This window comes from Phallusia mammillata, chromosome 2 (assembly GCF_965637545.1).
Source record: "Phallusia mammillata chromosome 2, kaPhaMamm4.hap1.1, whole genome shotgun sequence".
In the NCBI taxonomy this organism is placed as follows: Eukaryota; Metazoa; Chordata; class Ascidiacea; order Phlebobranchia; family Ascidiidae; genus Phallusia; species Phallusia mammillata.
Window position 1 is genome coordinate 10,413,228 of NC_137253.1, and position 16,171 is coordinate 10,429,398.

The 16,171-nt window shown below is 41.7% G+C and overlaps 2 protein-coding genes across 4 annotated transcripts; one reads left to right on the plus strand and one right to left on the minus strand.

Moving 5' to 3' along the window:
• The first annotated feature begins 1,134 nt into the window (after positions 1 to 1,134).
• On the plus strand, positions 1,135 to 6,431 carry LOC145212508 (fructose-2,6-bisphosphatase TIGAR B-like). 3 transcript variants are annotated; one of them, XM_080080643.1, is made up of 6 exons: positions 1,135 to 1,617; positions 2,098 to 2,198; positions 2,384 to 2,455; positions 2,875 to 2,995; positions 3,087 to 3,200; positions 6,365 to 6,431. In XM_080080643.1, the coding sequence occupies exons 1-6, from the start codon at positions 1,481 to 1,483 to the stop codon at positions 6,378 to 6,380; spliced, it is 561 nt and encodes a 186-aa protein (XP_079936769.1). In that variant the 5' UTR covers positions 1,135 to 1,480; the 3' UTR covers positions 6,381 to 6,431. The 3 variants fall into 3 exon arrangements, with proteins under 3 accessions (XP_079936769.1, XP_079936767.1, XP_079936768.1); XM_080080641.1 differs by lacking the exon at positions 6,365 to 6,431 and adding an exon at positions 3,997 to 4,346 and having other exon boundaries at positions 1,144 to 1,617; XM_080080642.1 differs by lacking the exons at positions 1,135 to 1,617; positions 6,365 to 6,431 and adding exons at positions 1,647 to 1,946; positions 3,997 to 4,346.
• Positions 4,637 to 10,574, minus strand: LOC145212507 (uncharacterized). Its single transcript, XM_080080640.1, has 3 exons — positions 10,135 to 10,574; positions 6,389 to 6,505; positions 4,637 to 6,222 (listed from the first exon to the last, which is right to left on the minus strand). Exons 1-3 carry the CDS (start codon positions 10,201 to 10,203, stop codon positions 5,245 to 5,247), a joined length of 1,164 nt encoding a protein of 387 aa, XP_079936766.1. The 5' UTR covers positions 10,204 to 10,574; the 3' UTR covers positions 4,637 to 5,244.
• Between the last annotated feature and the right edge of the window lie 5,597 nt (positions 10,575 to 16,171).

The window sequence follows — 16,171 nt, forward strand, 5'->3', positions numbered from 1 at the left end:
TTAATTACAGTATTGGTGGAGAAGTGAGTGCTACAAGAGGCGACGTGACTTCGTTGGGCAACATGGGTGGTTACCAGTCGGTTGAATTCTACCAGCCAGACTCACAGTGTATCGATAAATATGACACTTAAATGAAACACAGCTTCATTTTGGATTGCAAGCTGTTGTCGTCCAAAGCCCCTTTGTTTGCAACCAGGGAGTCGAACCGGAACTGAACCCGAACCCGCAAACCGGTTTGAGCGGTTTATTTCATTAAACCCGAACCGCTAATTACGATTTTCTAAAAACCCGAACCGGAGTTGAACCCCATATTTTGTTTGGCGTTGGACCCGAACCGGAACCGAACCAGTAAAAAATGCAGTCTGTTTTATATGTTGTGATTTTATTCAAAACTAATACGCGAGATAACACTTATAGGGCGTGTCAAAAATTACAGTGCACGGGCAAAATTCTTTTGGAGTTTGATAAGGCCAGGTAGATGATGGTTAGAGTTAAATTGACATGAATAAAGATTTGAACCGGTTTAAAAACCGCAAACCGGTTCGGACCGAATAATTTGCCCGAACCGGAACAAAACCCGAACCCGAAAATATACATTTTTAAAAACCTGAACCGAACCCGAACCCTTAAAAACAAAACCAAGTGAACCCGAACCGAACCTGAACCCATATGACAAGCGGTTCGACTCCCTGTTTGCAACAAATCTAGTAAAAAGCATGTATATGACGTGTGAAGCCGAAGGTTTCTTAAGGGAATTGGCAATTGTCCCATTTGAAAGCATGTTCTCCGTTTGATGAAAAATCTTTGAATGCCAATTGTTTGCATTATTTTTTAAGTTTATTTTTGATGTCCAGATCTTAAAATTACAACTGACGGACAGGCTAAACTAGGAAACACGTCTTAGGTTTAAAACTGATGCTATTTCACTCATATAGTTTCCAAACCCCTCCTTCGTTTGAGCAATGACACTATTTTTAACCTTACCTTCCATTGGCCCATGACTCAAAATGGATAAATTTATATTAAAGTCAGTGTACCCTTGGGAGTAAGACATATTTAAATGATGTAACGCCGACAGCTGTTACCCAAGCCTGTCTCGTAATGTAAAATCGTTGTCTTGTTATCTGTGTGTAGGTTCATACATGGTTCTTGACTTTGTTTTTGCAAAACATTTGGAGTCAATTAACCAACATGGTGCCACAGACAGACATCATATGTGCGTTTATGGTTCAACACAGTGGTGAGAAAGAAGTTTGTCGAACTTGTTTGTCCTCTGTGAACTTGATCGAACTAGAAACATGTCATCAGGGTTAAATCAAGCTCGTGTTGGTCTCTTTGCAGTGATATATATCGTGCTACTGGTTGTAAGTAGTTGTTAATAGTCTGCCGTGTGTGTGTGTACGGGAACTTGAGCAAGCTTGTTAGAGTCTGGTTTAACTCGTGTGGTGATATTCGCATATCAGAGTTCTCAAGGACCGGCATGACTGCGTTGTCGTTTCTGTTGACCATGGTACGACATGGCCAAACTGTAAACAATATGCTACAGTTGCTCCAAGGACAGAAACTTGATGCGCCTTTAAATACCAAAGGCAGAAAGCAGGCTCACGAATTGGGCAGGTATTGCATGTGTTCCTTGCCATGTGGGTAAATGTTACTGTAGCCTAGGAATGGAAGTCATATATATTACTAATGGATTTATTTGTGGACTCCTTTAATCAGTAGAATGGTAAAGCCCAAAGACAGAACATTTCGAAACCCAGGATAGTTTAGAATTCCGATGTTATCTTTCAAAAACGTTTTGTGCGCATATTTTTGTCCGCTTCACGTGTTCGCTATTTTCTTGTTGCTGTGGTATCAATCCAGAAATCAGTATGACAATCGATGTACACACACAATGTATTCCATATCGATGACCAACCCAAAACAAAGACATCCCTGGAATTGAGGCGAGACTTAAAACGCCAAAAGCAATGGCTACACATGTTGACTATAACTTTGGCTATATGTTAAAATGAAATTGTATTTTTATCAGAAAGAACCCTTATAAACTTGAAGGTTTGTTTTTGATGGCTTCAGTGACACAAGTTTAATTTGCAGGAGCTTGAAAGACGAAGTGTTTACTCATGTTTACTGTAGCGACCTCAAGCGGGCAATTGAAACCTGTCTGATCATTCTGCAAGAAAACAATCACTGCTCAGGTTTAGGTTACGTGTGCTTGACGTTGGTGTTTTTAACAAGTTATGCTATGTTTAGAACACCCGCACAATTGTTTACATTAGGATAGGCGACATCTTCGATTAAATTTACACTCTTTGGAAGAACGTATAGCTAACAGCACATTATTATATATAGACACAAATATAATACTTGTTGGTGTTTGCAGAAAATGGGGAAGGAACAATGTTGTACACGACCGATACTCGTTTGCAGGAAAGATGTATGGGAGTACTAGAAGGTCTGTTTCATCAACTGCTATGGCCGCCAATAGCATATGTATTAGCCCAAAAACAATAAAAATTTCATGACATGCTGATGTACTGTGATACAAAACTGTGTGCCCAAAACTTTTTGAAGTACACATATTCATCCATTTTTATTAAAATGTTACAAAAGTACAAAAACGTGACATACGGGACAAAGTGTTTTGTATTCACGACATTTTGGTTTGCCCAATTCAATGTTTTGCCATTATGCCTGAGCAAAGGTGCAGAACATGCTTTATATTCCATCATGCAGCATAAAATTGCCTACAAGGTTCATTTGCAGGCCATGCGTATTTAGTCTGCATTAAAGAATGGCTTTTAATGCATTTGCTGCATTCACTGTTGTTCCTGGAAATCCCTCTTTTCTATTCAATTGTTTTCCCACTTCCAGGCCTGCCTTTGTCTGTTCTGCGTCAGAAGGCAAACGAGTACAATCAACATCGCCGGGTGTTTACCCCGGAAGGTGGTGAAACTTTGCGAGAAGTTGGGCGAAGGACAGAATCATTCCTCAGGTAAAAAGCCGCGCTGTACAGATCCTTATCCTGTTTTCGGTTCCAGCTGAAGGTAATGAATAATTCATACCGTTTTGCAATTCATCAACAGGTCTTTGTGCGACCGTCTATGGAACGACAGCTCCATTACTGATGGCAATTTCACTTCACCAATACACGTCTTGGTTGTGGCTCATAGTGGTTCTATTCGCAGTCTCGTTAGCGTGTAAGTTTATTTTACATCTTACCATACAAAAGTGTGTTAATAGTGAGAAAAGGCCGAAGTGTAATGCAACAACCATTAGTTGAAATTGTGGTTATTGTTATTGTAGTAGTTATTTTTTTCGCTCTTTTTGCCCTCATACGACTTTGCATTACAACCGAGACAAAAGTTCGTTTGTATGTCAACAATTTGGCATGGTTAACTCTCAACATATAACTTACACATTGCGCAACGACAAAAAAATTACTGTCAACAAAAACTGGCAACTTAGCAGTGCAGTAAACAAACCCAGTTGGTTTAAAAGTTCGGAGCCTTGCTAAACTTTTTTCTTTCATTTGTGACGTTCTCACCAGGAAGTTCGTATTTACGTAGCCATACGCGTAGCGTTGACGTCATGATATCCGCTGACATGCGCTGCTCTATTGTTCCTTTGTGCCTTGTGAAAACCCCACAATTAGGGTCAAAACACTTATCTATGACTGCCTAAATATGAAAAACAGGACAAATGAGCTTTGGGGGTTTTGAAAAAAATCGCTTTTTGGCCTTGCTTCGTTGATACTTGCTAATTCCCTATAATTTATAAATATGCATTACTGCATTACTGAGCATAACATTTCTTTGGTTAAGGGGTCTCGTTATGTTTTCTCATTTTATACTCTTGGACCGTAACACAATACGTGCTGATGTGTTTGACAAATGAATGCGAATAAAAGCAAAATCATCGCTGCCTCGACTCTGCTGCTATAGGTATAGCTTTTCCATGCGGCAAATGAATGATTGGCGGCTTGATTAATTATAGACTGGGACAGAAATACAACTGCGACGTGCCGGATGACCTGATCGACCTTCCCTGCGAGAACACCAACCAAACCCGAGTCCACTTCACCCTTCGCTCACGTGACATCTGTGAGGACCTGAGGAACGTTACCTCTTCGAAAGACTGTAGTAACGATCCGTATGTCCTCGAAGTTCACTGTACGAAACTTTTCAATTCCGAACACTTAAAGTCGATGAAAAGGCGGTCGAATATGAATGACGGAATTTAAGGCTGACTCAAAGGACAGTTTGTGGATGCTTTTGTTTTCTGAAGATTGGTGTTGAATTTACTTGATTCTGTTTCATTGTTGCCAAAAAGTACGTGATATTTTACTTGCAGTTGATGTTACGGGGTGTTGAATGTTTGTGAGTAGTACTTGACACTGACAACTAAACATACAATGTCTTTAAAGGGGCAGGGGACAGAAAAGCAAGGTATGAAAACAAAACTTAAATCCTAAATCTCAGTTTTCATCAAATCCACGTTTCAAATCAACTGCAACAAACTTTACAAAAAGTGGCACCTAACCTGCGTGCTTTGCCACTTGAAGAGTCTGCGCCTTTTTTGTAAACTGTAGAGGATATTTCGTGTAAGCAAGATCACAGCCAAACCCACACAGTAGTAATATCTTCGTAGAGATATATTTTTGTTCTGAGAGGCGCAAAATGCACCCAAATACGTTTTGTAATCATAAATTCATTTGTTCAAATTAAAACACTGTTACATAAAGCAGTTAGTTTTCTAGTTGAAGAAGTGGGATCGACATAACATTTCAATGGTTTGTGACGTCAATGTTACGTCACGTGTCCTCTATTGCACTTTCACGAAAGAGTAAATGGAATCGGTTTGCTTTGAACTAAGATATAAATAGGGACATTCGAATACACAGTGATTGTAACAACGGGACGTTGCGTACGACGAAAAGAGCAAAAAGGAGATTCGGGCACAACGCTGATGCAAGCTATGACGCTCGCAACACACGAAACACCAAACAGAAAAACAAAGCGCACTCGAAATATTGCGCGTGCGCCAACGCATCACGCAGGGAAAACGTCATAGCGCAAGCCGAAACCCGGTATAATGCGAATTCCGGGAAAGGTCAGGACGCTGGAAACTTGAAAACTTGTGCAAATGCTGATTTTGAAGCGTTTACCATTGGCGATCTCCGTCACCTTCAGTTTCTCGAATGTTACTGGGTGTGTTTTGACCGGTGCCTCTTATGCATCCAAGTCAGCACCCTGGTCCACCAACGGTAATAGATCTCATCGTGCTGCGTGCCGTTGAAATAGTGGATGTGTACGCTGGAGGTTTGTGGTGCAGGGGCGGCCCGCTGTACGATTTAAGGTCCCGAAAAACTGTAGTAAAAAACTGGGCGTCGTTGTTGATTCGCAGCATCTTGCCCGACATTTTGTCCATGATCTTACAGCACCGACCCCAAAACGTGTAGCGTTCGGATTCGATAAGAAATGGTCGAAGAGGATAGGAGATCTCGTTGCCCATGTACGAGTAGCTCATGTAAAGGCATGTAAGCACAATGCACTGAACTTCAAAGACTGACGACGCATTCTCGGGTACCATCTCCCGGCACAGCATGTACACAAACACCACGCTGGACGGCATTATAAACGTGATGTCCTGCCAGCCTTGCATTAGAAGCGACCGGTCGACGCCGTGCAGCCACGAAATCACGTCGCTTGGGTCAAGGTCAGGTAGTCTTCGGCATCGCCGGCATATAAACTCGCCAAGACACCTGAGAAGTTCAGCAGTCGATGCTTGGATAACCACTTTTCGTGGTGCTCCGCTTGGTTTAGTGGCGGTCTGCTCTGCAGGTTTTGGTCTACTCTGCGCCACAGCGTTGGTAACAACGTTGCCCACTTTCCGTTCAGTAATCTCGTTTCGCCCTCCATCTCGTGCGTTGCTGTTGGCGAGGGACAGTTGGGTTTGCTTCACACCCAGGCCTTGGTATTGATCTTGCAGGCCTTGTTTGGTCTCGCCTTGAGTTCGAGGCTGCTGGTAAACAGGCTTCGTATCAACGACTCCGTTCGTTAGGCCGCTGGGCGCTTTGGAGTTGATCACATACATGGATTGCGACTTCTTTAGGCTGTTGCTATGTCCAGCTGGAAGGCCATTGGTGTGCCGGGCATGGACGTGGTTGCCATGGTTGGCTTGGTACAACGTCCCATCGGGGTATGATATTGATGGGTTGACCTGAACATAAGTCAACGTTTAGTTTCAAAGTCAACGGTTAGCTAAATTTCAAATGGCACAACGGTCTTTTTATAAGTCAACGTTTAGCTAAGTTTCAAATGCCATAACGGTCAACAAATTAGTTACAATAAATTTTTTTTAGAAAAGTCTTTGTTTGATAACTCACCTTTGAACCTTTGCTGCCTCGCCGTCTAGTCGACTCAACCAGTCGCTTCCAGGCTGTGCTGCTAAAAATTATTGATCGCTTCTTTCGTCCATGTTGATTCGACTCCACGAAGGGAATCTGAAAGAGGAAAGGGCAAACAATTTAATTACTGATAACTCCAATCGTTTAACCACAAAATGACGTACAAGCTAAAGTAAATAAAGGGTATTTGACTAACTGTTACCAGTTACCACAATAAACATTTATGTCTTTTTCTACTCGTAGCTTTGTAAGTTGTTTTTGTTGGGTTTGTGTATCGGTTTTGGAAGCTTTTTTCTGTATTTAGAATGTTTTACAGCAGCTTCGAAACACAAGTTTCTTTGAAACTTGCCTTTAGTTTGGCAGAGAGAGGTTACAGTCGTAAATAATTGTATTATTTTTATAATTGTAGCTATTGATTTTGAATTAATAATTGTAACTGTTGATAAAAACTGTAAAACATTTTTTTGGAATGTTGCACTAGTGCAGCATAGTTGCTCTTTGCAGGCCAGGTTAGACTTAAGACAACTTAAAATTGAGACATCGATCAATAACAGATTGGCTTTCAATTCCCCTGGTGACAAACAAGGCCAGATATCGACGTTGGGGTTCGATCGATTTGAGGCGGGTGCGGGACGACAATTACAATGATTGCAAAAAGGCTTTTCACCCGTCCGTATAAACTTTATAAAGCATTCATTTGATGTATTGTTTTTCCTATGGCTACGTTTGGTTAATTGGAAATATCTAAATCGTGATTATATTGCTGATGAACAAAAAAGCCTTTCATCGATATAATATAGTGTTTTTCGCGCCAATGCAAAACCTATGCTTGGTGATAGAGGCAATATGAGGCTGATCAGAGGCTAGTCAGGAAATGACAACACAGGCAACGCTGTTTCCTGTGTGATGAAACGACTAATGATCGTTACGCAGCCGCTTACTGCAGCGAAATAACAACAAACCGCGATCAAACTAGTGATTAGGGGCACATAACCTCCTTAGCCACACACGGGAACAGCGTAAACCACGACATACGCATTTCGGGGTGGGTTTTGTCACCACAGTATTTCCTTCGGCATTTTGCAACACCCCGTGTGCAAGGATTTAGGTCTTTCTTATATCATATCGAGGTTTGCCCATAGAAACGCAACAAATATACAACCAAGTTTACCTCATATCAGCCAAGGCTGAAACAGAAGCCCTTTAGAGGGCCGCAGACTTCACCCCAACTAACCCCTTTTTCTAGCTCCAAAATAGTTGCAGCAAACACATTTGTGGTGTTCTGAGTAGTAGTAACCATTTAAATTTCATTAACCTACAGCAAAGGGTATTTCCGCATATTAAACTATGTGTTTTGAACTGTGATCGGCCAAAGGGTAGGAAAACACCGCAATTTTTGACTAACGAGCAAGTTGTGCCTATTTATGACAGCGCAAACCCACGCTAGGCCCCGCACGTCAGCACCTGATCATGCTGCATGATGCAATGTGTTTACGGAAACGGAACGCTTTGATTTCACACGTCATTTGCATCAAACGACTGTCAGTTCGAAAAGCCGCTGCTCTGACGGCTGTGGTAGCGCGGGGCAGCCGGGTATGTAAGTGTGCCAGGAGGACATTAAATGCGCGGCAGGGTGACAAATTGATGATGTGATGCATTGTGCCACATCCGCTGAGCATGCGGTGTTGTGTCGGACAGGAGCGCACAATCACACGCTGAGTTAGATGCGCCCTCTTATCCGCTTTTGTAATAACACTTCCGCGTTCTGTACCGCCAACCTAGTAAGCCCAGAAACAGCCGCGAATGGCAAAAGCTCCGCGATGTTTTCCCGCTTGTGACATTTGGGTAGGAATTGCACCAATGGACAACATCCCATCACGCGCCTTTGATGTATGAATGGGCTAAGCGCAAAGGCATTGAAATTTGTAAAACGTGGTTGCGAAACTATTTGGAAAAGCCCATTCATACTGAATCCGTAAAATTCAACTCATATCGATTGAAACTTTGTCGATTCTGTAGCGCCATGCACTTTGAATAGACGATCCTCGAATATTTCACAACACGACTGAGGGATAAATTTAACGATGAGTTAAATTACCGAAGGTTAGACAAACTCGTGATGTAAGTCATTTGTTACAAAAAGGATGCACAAGAGCAGTCATGTAACGAACAAGGGTGATCAATTCACGAACTCATGAGAACCGTGCACTGACTCCCGCACTGTACAACCTCCCTCCACAGATGATGTAGACGTAAATGCACGTGATTTGAGTGTGTTGGGAATATTTTGTGTGCTGCCAATTTCATTAAAATCTTGAGTCGATAACCCCGCCCCTTTGCTTGTCTATATTGATTAGTTGGACACTAGTTTTATTTCGTAACATTTGTGACATTTCAGGAAAGTCGCCCTTATAAGGTGTTTTTTGCTTACACCACTTTGTTTCAAACTTGTACAAGACAAGGCCATAACTAACAGGATTCACTGTTTCAAAACTGGTTTACATAAAACTGTTTTATAGCTCAAAGGGTAAACTGTAATGACATTTTTTATGGCCATATGTGGTCCAAAAAAGTAAACAGCTACTATGGTTTTTAGTACACTTTAGTTTAGGGGTTTCGTTGTGCGATACATTAATGCTGATTTAAATTTCGCCTTAAAAAGTAGTACCTGTCGTTTTTATTTAAAATGTCTGAAACTTTCACAACACTTCAGTCCTATCAAAGCCGCTACACCGAATCAGTTAGATTTGTTTGTAATTGTGTTAGCTTGCGTCTTTAACAACAAACAATTCGAAAAACTCTCGATAGCTCAACGCATAAAAACTTGCACAATAATTAGAATATTCGTGCGATGATTTTTTTTAATATTCGTGCAGCGAACAGGTTTTGGTCATTTTTGCTGCGTCTTTTTAAAGTTTAGAGTTTACTTGGGGTGGTGGTGTAATTATGAGAGGGGGAGACGGTTGGGCTGTGAAATGCGTCAAAAGTTATGGCAACGCACAGGATTCACATCAGCATCCAGCTACAGCTCACGCACTCGCAATTGAGTCACGTCAGTGCAGACGACAGATACCTATAGCATCCTGTTTACCATTTTGCTGTGCCGTTTTCATACCAGCTACATTACTGATACTTGCATTACATAACTGTAACCGCCCAAAAGAAAGATCTTTACCAAAAACTGTGGACTTATGGTCTACCCTGCTGTTTTTGTCCTTTCCATTATTAGGCGTGCTTAAAATCGATGGTATCCTTATGTAACTGCATTATAACTTTATCGAAACTATGCCATTATATATAGGGTGCGTTTTTAGAGTGCCTGTGGTTGATCGATTCCATCCCAGCTTGCGCCTTTACTGTTTTCTATTCGGGTGCACTGTTGTTAAATAATTTATCAACGCGTTTGAACGTTGGTCGTTATTGCAAATGAATTCCAACTAGACAACGTAATACCAATGGAAGTCGCAGCTACATACACCAAAATCTACATTCGTCGACAATACCGATTGTTTCCACGACAATTGTCAAGGCTTGTTTGGAAGGTTTCAAACAAATGCGGGACTGGTAGATTTTTCGCAAGTGGACAATGTTATTTAACAGCGCCTAAAAGCGATCCAACAGTAACAGTGTTTGGGACTGAACACATACGTATTAAAAGGCCTTGTGTTTTTGGAGTCCAAACAACGTTTGTTGTGTTTAATGTAGGCAAGGACTTTGTAACTAACCTGTTTAAGATTTTCAATGCTTGATATCCGTTGATCACGTTGCAAGTCGGCGGTCACACTGTTTCCCATTTTTCCAATATGCTCGAAGTAATGAAGTCTGAATTATTGATGAGTCCGTCAACGTTGCTGGACCCGAAACGGTTTCAGGCCAAAGCACAGTTAACTCAAAAAGTCACTAGGCATTCAGCTTTAACACATCGGACTCTGGAAATAGATAAATGACCGGTTACAGTCGTAATGCAACAATGTATTTGGGGTTTCCCATGATTTTTCATGAGTTTTCGAAGCTGTTAAAATTGTTACTGCCGCTGCATGTCTGTTGCTTTTCAAACTTGAAAGAAGGCTTTTCAACCTTTGTTATGGTAAAAAACGCGTCCAACTGGTCAAAATCAATACTGTACATTTGCTCTTAGCCTGATTCCAATGAAAGGCACAATCACAAATCAGCCTTAAACTCGATTTATATCATGTCTTCGATATTCAGGCAGTTTTGATATATTACTGAAAAACTGTACGTGCCCTTAGGTTGGGTGTTAACAAAATCCCTCCTAACACCGCACACATAAACAAGTTACAACTAAAACCGGCTGTTTTCCTTATTAGCGCCTGGAAAAACAAACAAGCAGGCGTTTGTTTCAAAATCTTATTCTCTGCAGCATCATACAAAACGCCTGTTGTGTAATCGGCTTACGAAAGCATCTATGCATCGCAACACCGTCATCAGAAAGACACAAAACAACATGTTTACCGTCCTGCCGTGATTACTAACGCATTTTTATGATTTCTTAGTTCAACTGAAGGCAAACTCCTCATCATGGTCTATAACTCTATATGAACATGCTGATAACTGCGAAAAACAGTTTGAAGTCATAACATTCTAAAGTTTTAACCTAACCATAAACAGATTTGCTATCGCTTTCAGCTGCTTAACCGAACGGCCCAACAGCCTGTCAGGCAGCGACCAGCAACACTGCGTATTATTCTTCCGAGTATAGTTTTCAGTCTTTGCGCGAGACAAACGCTGTGAAAAAGGCGCCCGGTATCAGACTTCCTGCTTCACCACAATGGCCTGCTTGCCACGCTCTCAGAGACCAGCAATACAAAACTGCCGGCGTTTGCAGTTATCAAGGGCTTCTCTTCTCGCCTTTAGAGCACAACTGTTGGACGACTGCGGCCCCGTACTTGTAAAAGGGGATTAGGATGTCCCCTTTTCTACACGATATCGGATTAGTTTCGCGAATATATGACACTACGTTAAGTCGATTAACGGACATTACTATACTGCTGTGTTGGCAGTTTATGATCAGAAACGCCTTTCCTCCGATTCAGCTACTTGATCTTCACTTAAAAAGCAGCCATTCGGAGCGAAATAAATGTGCAAGTGCTTGCAATTTTGCCAAATGTAACTGCCAAAACTCAAAAACGAGCCCCTAAACCCAAAATAAATCAACCGTCCAAAAACAGCTTAATCTCAACTATTTTTGAGCTAACTGGTCACTGTTTGCGTCTAGTTTTGTTGGTATTGCGCATCCCACCGGTTTACAGTTAAAAAAAGCCGAACGGACACCACCCACGGAACACTCAATGAAATATGCATAATATGTCACGCGTAAATGCTATTTTGCCACACACTGTGTTTTCGACTCTGCAGCTACCAGCCCACCACTACAAAAGCCGTCTGTGATATCGATTTAACACCACTGCTTTCCCTTTCTTGTAAACATACCCAATGTAGCAATTTTCCTTGTATAACTCACACCTGCAGTGGCCAGCTGTTCTGGGTTTTTTTAAAGCGGGGATGTTTAGACTTGGACCTATACACGTCGATCAGTGGATGGGAAGCGACCAAAGACGCTGAAGCGATGCTGGGCAATATTGGGGTCGCGATTCGACTACAAGGCGCCAGTCAAGGACAGCGGTTGCGCTACAACAACTCACCAACAGCAGAGCTAAGGAAACCGGGACATGGAGACGAGAGAGAGAGCTGCCACTACCCGTGAGAAACTTTCATGCAACAGGGAATTCAAACGCCGGCCTTTGCTATCAATGTACGCGTTATTGTGCGTGCAATATCAAATATGGTTGCAAGCGAAACAGCGGCGTCTCAATTGCCCTTCCATAGGCGAATAACCATTGTACAGTGGGTGCTTGATTATTTCCGCGCCTACAAGTTGCACAGCAGTCTGCTAGCAGCGACGTTTTGTCCTTGGCATTTAATGTGAGGGCTGTTTGGCTGCCAGACAAAACCGCATCGTGCTCCTCAGCGGTCAGTATGACCCCGCATTCATTAGCGCCCAATTGATTTTGGCGTTTGATGTCTATTTTGCAGGCGACTTCCACCACTGATCACATTACGGCGTTCAAAGGCAACATCGAAAAAGTGAAGTAAGCTTAGCCATTACCTATATTTACATTGAAATAAGCTTTGCGGTGTTAACTTCATATGTTTGTGCCAACTTTCCTTTTACCCTTATCTATCAAATTTACACGATAATACATTTAACATATTAGGCCACGTTAAGTTTGAAAATCGCCGAGTTTAAATGAGCAATAATGGCTCGAAAAAAACGAAATAATCTGTACATAGTAGTTACATTACGCAGTAATATGAACAAGAATTTGTCCTGTTTGATAGTTTAAGACTAAAAGCAGTTGCAAATTCCTCATAAAGTTTTGCGAATTCGCAAACACTTGCATAGATCAGTTGAGCGGATTTGCATGCGTAATATGCGCAAGGAACTATTTCGGGGCAAATTCCCATCGTTGGTTTGAGGTCACATATTTCATACGCTCTGCAGCTCAGCATATACACATTCCCTATTGACCTGTGATTGGGCAGTGATTCAAGGGACATGTAACTCGTGAGAAGGGATTTGGGTTTGCCTTGCGCCGCCATGGCTTGGCCTGTGACCAATTTCAACACTTCCAGATGAATTTTGAAGCCACAAACACACTCCAACGCCTTGGGTTAGGGTTGTAGGGTAAGAGGCAAGGTAGGTCACATGATTCAAAGGCCGATCCGCGGAAGCGCATACATTCGCACCGCCATTTTGAAACTATTGACGTCCACATTGTGCTCTGCAAGGAGCAACTTTGACAACAAGTTCTGTTAAATAAATACTTCCTATTTGTGATCAAAAACAGAACCTTTAACTTATACTCACACTAGCTTTGTACAATTTAACACAAAAACAATCCAACAAGTTAGCGAAAACACGCATAACTTTAAAATACATACAACTGAAAATTTGTTTAAGCAACTTGTGCTGTGTTACACTTGCTGGGCTGGGCACACCATGCTTCAAACTACGAACATGTAATATTCGCCTTTTTCTTCAAATGTAAGGAGACTGCAGGTCAGAGAACATATGTTGCAGCCCGAATTCACCTTAAAAAGCTCAACGAACACAAAAGCTTCAAACCTGGTGGTACGGTGGCGTTTTCCCAGAATCGATCCACAGCAAAACAATCACAAAAATCGAAGCTACTCAGCCCCCTGACCTTGCGCTGTGACGTTATTCGGGTTCATATTTCGAGTTGTGTTGTTATTATCTTTCCCTGCTCTACCGAAAGATCGATATATTGTTTCATGGAATATTATGCTGGCTGCTGCAATCTCGGCGTTTGTGACCTCACAGATCCCCTGGGCGCAATAGAACGAACTGCGATGGTCAATTGCAATCGTAGAAAACCCCAATAGCTGACGCAAGGCTTATGATAATCGGGCTAGCACATACAACCACGCTCAACTATGAACTTTTTCCAATGTATACATACCCAAACTTTATTTGATATTTGGTTCAGTTATTTAGAGCGACATACATACAGTTATCGACTTATATTGGGCATACATGATTAATCTAACATCAGCTTTTCTATTCTTTGCAATTGACGCCACTTCTACCTTCTCCTATCGTTTGTATATCATTTGCATTTTGCTGATGATGCGTTCTTACGTAGACTAAGACTTCCTTGTCAAAAACTGACGTCCAAGAATCGACACGCCACCCTTGCAGTTCTACCTTTACTGACAGGGCGCGTGTGGAGGTGGAATCCTTGCGTGGCCTATTTCAAACTGTATGGGACGCTTCAGTCGTCCCACACCATCAGTTATCAACATATGGCGCCCGCTGTATACATCCCATGGGAATGTAGCCGCATTTTTCATGCTTTTCTCAGCGCCTAGTACTAACAAAGTTATCTATATAACGCGTGAGGCTCTTGCCTAAAATCTCGGATATTGTATGTTATTCCTACGAGAAAACTAAGGCAAAGACGTCAGCCCGGCGCAGAAATATTAACAGTGCAAACGACAGCTTCAAGATGCCAAGTTCAAAAAGTTTACATTAAACCAAAGCTAAAATGCCATAGCTAATGATCATTTCGTTAAAAAGCAAACTTTAAAGTGGAAAACTTTATTTCATGGTGGGCGAAGATTGTTCAATTTTTCTACCTTGAAAGTACATAAGAAACATGCGTTTTGCAGTTTTAAATTTATTTTTATTTTTTTAAACATTGAAGCTAAAAGAAAAGTGAATACCACAGTTTTCAAACAACTCATAAACTTAAGTAATTAAGAGTAGTTGGGAATTTCAAACAATTTTGGATTTTGTGGCCATTATGATTGCGAATACGCTGATGGTTTTTCAATGCCAAATAACGCTCGAAAAAACGACTTTCAAATTTGCAAGTTTGGGCCTAATGTGTCAGGCCTTCCAAACAGGTCGGCGATTTTCCGTCGTGACAATACCGCGTGAAAGGTTTTTGTCGAAACATCGATCGGATCCAAAATTCAGCATCGGCCCGTGTCATTTGTCGTGCACATCAGCTTGCGCAAGATAATTTGAGGCTTAAAAATAGAAACGGTTAATGCCACGAACTGCCAGCAAACTCTGTGCACATAAAATTGTTCAAAGCACGGCAGCAGGTTGCAGACAAACTGGCTGAGTGCCAAAATATCAGCAACTTTACAAATCATGGCATTGTGGGAATAACACACTGCATCAATCCACATTTTTCGATTTTGTAAAAGGAAATCACCTTAATGTGGTTTAGGCGCAAGTCGCTGTTTTTGGGATGTTAAGCGCAAGAGTTGCACATAACCCTTTGAGACCTGTAGCTAGCCTCTGAACGTGCTTTTTTGTCCTTGCTGTTCACCTCAAAGCTCACGAACAACACGAACACTGGCCTTGCAACCTTTAAGAGTCGCCGACAAACTACCGAACCCGCCAGTCGAAGTACTACTAGTCGATCTGTCGATCATCAAGTATCGTCGCGACGCATTCAAAATTAGCATCAAGCAATTCGCGAATAATTACGTCATTTGCTGAAATGTTCGCCTTTTCGGACTTGTTTTCTTCCTGTTTTTGTGGCTTGCGAACCCACCACACTCTCTCTACCTGCGTGGGCGCCAGATCTCTCGTCAATGGCAACCAAATTTGACAGGCAGCGTTTTGAATGGCTGGGCTAAAGTACAGCTATATTTACTTGGTATATTTAGATCTGGAGGCCTTCGTAGTCATTCTATTTGGTCACCATTTGAAAATTGTTGAAAACATAATAGAGCATGTTGGTATTTACAAAGTTGTTGTTAGGGAAAACGTGTCGTTATGTTTAAATGGACTAAATCAGCTTTTTCCTTAAATCACTTTGGTTTGAGCCCAGTTATTGTGAATTGCCTATGGTAGCCTAATTGTCGTTTGTTCCATTTGACTTGGCAAGTGCAAGCGATAATTTAGGAAATGATTACAATAAATTCGATTGCAATATTATTCAAACGACTAGAAAGGGAAATTGTGTTTTGCGACTTCAGTTATGGTTACGTATATGCTCTCGATTGGTCAAGTTCTATACTGCAACAATAACAGTTAAATATATTTTTTCAATGGCTTTTGGGCCGATGCAGAAATAGCTCACACCTTCAAGTGATCAGCAGAAATCCAAAAATACCTGGCAAACAAAGACGAAAATCGATTTCTTATTGTTGTAATGCGGTGCAACCCTATTCGAGGCGACGCGGGGCCCCCAAACCAAGACG